Source organism: Gracilinanus agilis, chromosome 6 (genome assembly GCF_016433145.1).
Source record: "Gracilinanus agilis isolate LMUSP501 chromosome 6, AgileGrace, whole genome shotgun sequence".
In the NCBI taxonomy this organism is placed as follows: Eukaryota; Metazoa; Chordata; class Mammalia; order Didelphimorphia; family Didelphidae; genus Gracilinanus; species Gracilinanus agilis.
Window position 1 is genome coordinate 285,615,296 of NC_058135.1, and position 7,770 is coordinate 285,623,065.

Here is a 7,770-nt window from a genome sequence, read left to right on the forward strand (position 1 = left end):
AAAAAAAAAAAAAAAAAAAAAAAAAAAAAAAAAAAAAAAAAAAAAAACACCTCAGATCCACAAAGTCAGGTCCTCACAATAGCTTCATGAGGCACTTTCTACAAATGGGAACATGGAAGTCTGACTCCAAGTCCAGCCAACCTTCCAGTATTCTCGGTAATCCCAGCACAAATAGACAGGAAAAAGGGCTACCTCTTTCAAGGCCCTCCTCACCACCCTACGGCCCCACAAAACCACTACAAGACGGTTCACAGATACCCAGAACCCAATCACAAACTCCTGTGCCCATAGGGCACACGTAGGTCAGTCTGGGGGACCCTGCAAGCACTCTTAGTCTCGAGTGACCAATAACAACCAAGCTCAGATTCTACAATGCAGGCCTGTTTAGGGGCTGCTCTTGTGATGGGATGCCAAGAAATGGAAAGAGAACAGATGCCCCTGGACTGGGCAATGGCTGAATCTCCTGGGCACAAGAATGCCAGTAACAGAGCTGACAGACAAGGACCACCACACACTCAAACTGAGGCAGAGCTGGGAAATCACCCCAAAATCACGAGCTTGGAGAGGAGCCCTTGGAGGCTGGAGAACGAGGGCATCTCATGCCGCAAATACTTTCTGACTCAAGAGCAGCTTTTAGTTTCCCCTCTTTTTGACTGACTATAAACAAAAACCCAAACTTCATTATATGGACTAGCTCTCTGAGAGTGGAGAAGCTGACTGAGAAAAAAAGGGCGCTGGGAGAAATAAGGGTGATGTAAAAAAAAAAAAAAAAAAGACAATAAAGGGGCACCTGAATGCCTCAGTGGATAAAGTCAGGCCTGGGTTCAAATTGGGCCCCAGATACTTCCTGGCTAGGTAACCTTGGACAAGTCACTTAACTGCCATTGCCTAGCTCTTGTCACTCTTCTGCCTTGGAACCAATACGCAGCATTGATTCTAAGAGATGAGTTTGGTTTTTTTAAAAGACAATAAAAACTTATGAAGAAAAAGGTCCTGCGCTAAGCAGTTGGCTGCTTCGTTGTTCACTGGGACAGAAGGGCAGAGGGCGTTCTCAGGGAGCCTGGCCAGGCTCCTGGACCCCATCAACCAGGGACACCTCCTGGATAAAGCGGAAGCCAAGGGCACCTTAGAGCAAGTGCAAACTTGCTGTCAGCGACTGATTTAAAGTCACCTCACTGAGCAATTCTTCCCTGGGACTGCAGAGCCCTTCATTTGGGGCTGGCACCGAGTCTAAGAATTTTGATTTAAAAAAAAAAAAAAAAAAAAAGAAAATTCTCCCTTCATTTTCACTATTTCCTTCAATTACTTAAAGCATCACTCTGGGGAGTTCAGGAGCCAAGAGAGGGGAAGAAGCCCAGTCTGGTCAATGCCTCCCTTTACAGACAAGGAGACTCCGGAATCCAGTGCTCTGCTCGCCTTAGCAAAGATGGGTTTCTTCCCCCATCTCCCATCTCAAGAGGAGAAACCCTGACTAAGCCAGAAATGCCCACTGGCATGCTGCTGCAGACACAAGCCCACATGGGGCCCAGGAAGCCAAGTGGGGAGCATTCAAGCTTGGTGATCAGGAGAGTGATAGTCCTCCTAAGAATGGCCCAGGGGCTGTGGGCACCTCAGATACTTCTAGAGAGCCATCTCTGGACTTTAGTGACATCAGCAGAAGCAGCGATCCCCACCGGCTCCGACCCGCTGTCTCCCAGCTGGGCTCCATCTCCCAAGGATAAGTGTTGACTCCCTTCCTTTCCACCCCTGACCTCCAGGAGGTGCCCACAGTCACACAGGTCAGAGACAATAACTGGGTTTCATGAGATGTGCGACACCCAGAACGTGCCAAAGGACAGTCCAATCTCTCCAAGTCTCTGAGCCATGACAGGTACAGGTACCCGACTTCCATCCTGGACCCTCCTCTCCACTCTTTCAGTGACCCTACCCATTCCCAAGGGTTCAATTCTCATCTCTATACAGATGACCCCCTGCTCCAATGATTCAGCCTCAACCTCTCTGCTGACCTGCAAGACACACCACCAGCTGGATGTCCAGTCACACCTCCAACTCAACATGTCCAAAATGGAACTCACTAACTTTCCCCCCAACCTCTCCTCTTCCTATACAGAGGACACAGCCCCTAGCCTGACAGCGGAGGGCTCATCCACAATACCTCGCCATGACCTACTACACATTTCCAATCCACTAAAAAAATGCTGCCATTTCTGCTGTCCCAGGCTCTCTCCTCTGTCTCCTCTCTACTCCCTCACTCGGGCCCCGCCACTCAACTAGACTTCTACAGTGAAATCCGAATGGGCCGCTTGCTTCAAGCCTCTCTCTACTCCAATCCATCCTCCACATACGTGCCAAGACAATTTTCCCCAAAACGAATGGTCTGCCCAGGTCATTCCCCTGCTCAATAAACTCTTTGCTTCCAGGATCAATGTAAACTCTTCTGTTTGGCACTCGAAGCTCTTCATAGCCCAGTCCCTTTCTACCTTCCCTGTTCCCTCAGACTTTCCCCCAACTCCAGCTGCCTATGTGCTGTCACTAGACCACAATCATGGCCAATCTCTCCCTCCCTTCAAAGCCCATCCTTTGCAGGAATCCTTTCACAGTCGGTCAGTGAGTCCATCCATGTGTCCATCCGAGGCGAGAGCACTTTCCATCCACCTTCGTGGACATGTCGCCTCCCCCACTGTGACTCTCGGGTTCTGGCCCAGAGTAAGCATTCAGTAAGTTCTTCTAATGAATCCAATTGTCCCTCCCCAGGTCCTCCGTGTCCTACCTCTTGGGCAGGTGAGCAAAGGGGTCCTTGGCCTTGGGCTCCGCAGCCAGAGCCTGCTCACACTCATCCAACTCGTCCTCGGGGCCAGGGGCTGCAGCCGCCTTCTTCTCCTCTTTCCGCTCAGCCTGGGCCTTTGGCTTCTCTTCTCTCTGTCCCTTCTCCTTTCTTGGAAGCTCCTTCTTAGGCTGACTCTCAGCAAACTTCTTAGCTAGCAAAAGGGAGAAACAGTCCCCATATTAAGCCCTGTCCTGAGGACTCTCACACAGGCCACATCACTCTAAAAGTAAGTAGGATTAGGAAATGCAGAGCCTGACTCTGAGGGCCAGAGCTGAGCCTGGCACCTGGGAAATGACTTTAGCAACATCAAAGTCTTGGTAAAGAAAGGCTCAAAACCAGAAAAGTGGGTCAGTAGGACAGAACAGAAAAGGAAGGCTCCAAGATCCCCAAACTGAGGCTTCAGAAAGTCCCTATTTGACCAGAACAGCTGGGAAGAAGTCTGGCGGAAATCAGGTTTAGACCAACATCTCACACCACACACCATTCTGCCTGAAAGTGCAAGATCACACCACAAAAAAATGAGAAGAGAAGCCGATAAAACAGGGTAAAGGAAAGAATTCTTATGCAGGCAAGGAACAAAGGCAGTTTAAAAAAGAAGAGTCACATGACATTATGAATAAGGACAAAGAAGCAGGGAGATCTTTGCCTCCAGTCTCTCTGACAAGGGTCTGACTACCAAGATTACTGAGGTGAGTGATGGGTGCAGAGCCATTCATAGCACACCTACGAGGGCATGCAAACACCAGAAGGACAGCTCAGTCCATGTGCAAATCTCAACACCCCTGAAGCTGCACAATCAGCCTAGGAGGGGGAAGGGAGCCTGACTGGTGAGGACTGCAGAGAGGCCTGAGCTGTGAACTGGCCCAGCTGTTCATGAAAGCCTTTGGAAAGAAACTGAGAAAGCAACCCCACAGCTCACCATCCCCAAGCTCAATCACAAAATTCTAGGAAGAATCCCTCTGCCCAAAAATACCCTTTTGGACAACAGAAATCTGATGCCCATTGACTGGAGAATGGTACATAGCCACATTGCCAAGAACAACCATGCATGACCTGAAGACAATTAAGGCAACACAACAGGGGAAACAGACACAGCCATGTAATGGGTCATTATAGTGACCACATTTTGCCCCAAAGGACACAGAAGACCCCAAGATCTTCAGAGATGGACACCTGCACAGGGTACCAGTCTTTTCTTCATGGGAGCGAGGCTTCCTCTTTCTAAATTCCTTATAAGGTGTGCTGCCCTGAGAAAAGACAGGGAAGGCTACTGAAAAGACACGGGCATCAAGGCCATTCTCACTTACCATCGAATTGGGCCATCTTCTCACAGAGCTTCACCTCCCCCAAAACTGCCCGGAACTGGGGCTGGTGAATGCAGGTGAGGAACCAGCGGTTGGTGTTGGGGAAGGCCTGCCGGAAAGATGGCTCTAGGACCTAGAGGGACAATTCCAGGACAGATCAGTGCTGGGATGTGCATTCCAAAGACTGCCAGAGCCTCCTCCTCCTTCTCTGAGAAATCAACATCCCTGGGTTTTTGCTCCTCTGGCCTGAGTGTTAGGAGCTTTGTGGGGGATAGGATTCTAATATCGACCTGCCCCTCTCCCCTAGTGATGGAAAAACTCCAAGCAGCAAAGCCTCAAAAATTGGGAGGAAATTGATGTAAGGAACTAAAGAATCCTATGAGTCCTCACACTAACTAAAAGGTCCCAGAACCAGCCTTCAGCATATAGGCCTGGCCTGGAAACCAGCTGTCCTAGCTGGGCCCAGCTTTGTGTCCTGTCTCTCTCCCTCCTGTTCTCACCAGCCATGATGCTGCCACCCCTACTTACCTGCTTATAGAGCCACAAAAGGGTACACACGACTGTGATGTCCGCCAGGGTCACCCGGTCACCCACCAGGAAAGTCCGAGTCTTTAGGTGAGCGTCTAGGAGCCCCAGAACTCGCCTGACCTCCTCTTTGGCATTCTCGGTGGCCTGGCAGAGGAAATGAAACAGTCAACTCAGCATAGGTCCAACCGCTAGGCTCCAGCCTCGAGAGGTGGATCTGGCTTCCCCCAACTCAGCCTCTTGGGGCCTGATGAGGCCGAAGCAGCATGGGGTGACCAATGATTTTGCCAAATCACTGCCCCTTTGAACATATCTCCCTGGCTGCCCCATCCACTGGGACAGCTTCAGCTGTTAGGAAGCGCTTCCTTTTGGCTGCCTGTTTGAGACAGCAGTATCCTAGGGCTCTGCCCCACACCCTACAGCCAGTCTTCCATGGATCAAGTGCCTAGGACAGGCCTGAGGGAGTCAGACCTGGTCAGGGTTGGGCCCAGAGGTCAGAGAGGAAATGGGCTGAGGTGAACCAACAGCTGACAGCCCTCTCTTCTCCCATTACTCAACCCCCAGAATTGGCCCCAGTCACTCCATGACTTCTAAAGCCTCTTTCCGCTGCCAACTTCTACCCAATTTAGAAGGCACAGGCTGCAGGGCGGGCAGGGATCTTGAAGGTCATCTAGTCCAATCACCTCACTTACAGAGGAAGACTTGAGGCCCCAAGAAAAGGCTCTAACTTGGGCAAAGGCCCTGGGGGAAAAGCAGGCCTCAACCCTGCTGCCAAGCATCAATCATCCTTCACATTAGACAACCTGCCTCCTTCTCAGAAGGGCCCTCTAGGAAGACCTTAGGCTCAATCTCCTCAAGCCCATGAATCCGGTCTACTCTGGTACCTATTCCTGGTGGCCACAGATCAAGAGAAAATCCCAAAGACCAAAAGAGAGGCTGCTACTACTACTACAAATTCCCGCACTCCTTCCTGGCCCTATTTCCTTCTCTAAAGAAACAGAATCGGGGGTAGCTAAGTGACTTAATGGATAGAAAGCCAGGCCTAAAAAAAGGAAGTCCTGGGTTCAAATCTGGCCCCAGACCCTTCCTGGACAAGTCACTTAACTGCCCTTTACTGTTCCCCAGCCTTGGAACCAATACACAGTATTGATTCTAAAACAGAAGGGAAGGGTTTTTAAAGAAAGAAAAGAAGAGAATTAGACCGGAGGACCTAGGGGCTCCTGCCATCTCTAAATCCTTGATGCTGTGATGCCCCTCTATTGTTTCCTTCTGGCACTGGCTCCTTCCCTCAGTCAAAACAAACACTTAAGAGGTGCCTTCCTCATGCCAAGCATTGTCAGGCGCTAGATACAAGGGTCTCTGCCCTCAAAGAGTTTATTCCATCAGAGAAGAAAATGTATATGGGCGCATATGCACCGAGAATGAGGGCAGAGGGGCATCGAGAAAAGATCTCATGGAGAAGGTGGCGTTTTAACTGAGCCTTGAAAGAAATTGGGGTATCTGAAAGGGAGAGGTAAAAAGGGTGGGCATTCCAAGCATGGTGAATGGCAAAAGCAAAGGGACAAGGAGGCAGCTGGTCTGAGTGGACCCCAGAGGACCTGAGGGACTACAATGCATGAGACTGGAAAGGTAAGTCGAGGCTAGATTATGAAAGATTTAAGAGTTTCTATTTGTTCTTGAAGGAGTCTGGTCAGACAGATGACAGACAAGTGAAAAATAGCCAGAGAAGGGAGCCGGGACAGTAAACAGACTATCACAACAGGTAACTGAGAGATAACTGAGACCTGAACTAGGGTGGGAAGGAGCAAGGAAACCAGTGTAATCAGTTCTTTTCATCCTACTTCATCTTGGCCAAGTCAAGGACCAGCCTGAAAGCTGTGATGTGGCCAGGACCCAGGCTTACCCTGCACCTGACCTGGTGGCCCCAGCACTTACCTGCTTGTTGTGATGCATGATGCCAAGAGTGGGGAACACCCAGGTACTTGCTGGAGGAACAATGTCACTGTCAGCAAAGCTCACCCACTGGATCACCTGGGCAGCTGCCTCGGGAGTAGGACCTCGAAGGTCATCATTGCTTACTGCATCAGGCCGAAAAGAGGGTTTAAGTGGTAAGGAGGTGGCTGGGAGAGATCCCACCCTCATCGATAGTCTCCCCAATCCCAGGCCCCCTTTACTTACCATAGTGTGCAATAGCATTGCTTTCAAACACACAGAACCCATCATCACCCTCAAATGCCGGAACCTGGGGGGAAAAAGACAGGAAAGCCCCCTCACGGAGCAGTTCTAGGCCGAGACCTGAGCCTTCTGCTCACCTTTCCCAAAGGGCCCAGCACAGAGGTTCAGAGGAGGAACAGCCTTGAATGGGGGAGGTGATGTCCCGGGGACCCCCCCTCCCCCAAGGCTCTAGCTGCAAGGGGATGGGATGCCCCAAGGGGACCCACTCACCTTGCCAGCGGGAAATTTTCGGAGGAATTCAGGGGTGCGGTTGGTCTGACCAAAGTGGAAGTGGGGAGGTGCGGACAGCACGCGGATCTGGGCCCCGCTGTACTGTGCAGCGATGAGGGCCTTGAAGGCCCGCCAGTTTTCAGGGTACGTGTACAGGGTCTGTGGAAGGGGGGAAAGAATGGCCATGAGCCCCGCACCCCAACGCTCGCTTCTCTGAGCCCTCCTCCCCCTTCACCAGGCAAAGGGCAGGCCAGAACAAGCTGAGATGAGGGGCCTCCAAAGGGCTCAGGCCGGCCGCGTGTCCCCTCGTCCTCCAGGGCCAAGCGCCTAGAGGCTCGGCGGGGTTTGCAGAGCAACCGCAGCCCCGTACCGGCACGCTTCCTCGGCACCCCATGCCGGGGTCACCCCGGCCCCCACCCCAAGCCTGGCAGCCTGTGACGCCCCCTGCCCTCCCATGCCCCCCAAACCGCTAACCACCCCCAGGCCCCACCTGCCCGCGGCACCCCCTACGCTGGAAGACCCCTCAGCCGCGATGCCCCTGACCTCCCAAACTGCTCATCGCCCTCCGCACCACCCCTCGGGCCCTCCCCTCCCCCTCTGCCAAGCCCCCGGGCCGGCGAGCGCGGGCATTTCCAAGTGTTCCGGGGCGGCGGCCCCGGCCGGCCTCAG

At 52.1% G+C, this 7,770-nt stretch overlaps 1 protein-coding gene across 1 annotated transcript in view; it reads right to left on the reverse strand.

Moving 5' to 3' along the window:
* EEF1G (eukaryotic translation elongation factor 1 gamma) overlaps positions 1–7,302 on the reverse strand; it is a 9,029-nt gene extending 1,727 nt beyond the window's left edge. The window contains exons 1-6 of the mRNA XM_044682220.1: positions 7,102–7,302; positions 6,835–6,898; positions 6,592–6,734; positions 4,660–4,803; positions 4,135–4,264; positions 2,771–2,978 (exon numbers count right to left, since the gene is read on the reverse strand). Of these exons, the coding sequence (XP_044538155.1) occupies positions 2,771–2,978; positions 4,135–4,264; positions 4,660–4,803; positions 6,592–6,734; positions 6,835–6,898; positions 7,102–7,287 (875 nt within the window). The 5' untranslated portion in view covers positions 7,288–7,302. The remainder of the gene's footprint in view (positions 1–2,770; positions 2,979–4,134; positions 4,265–4,659; positions 4,804–6,591; positions 6,735–6,834; positions 6,899–7,101) is intronic.
* Between the last annotated feature and the right edge of the window lie 468 nt (positions 7,303–7,770).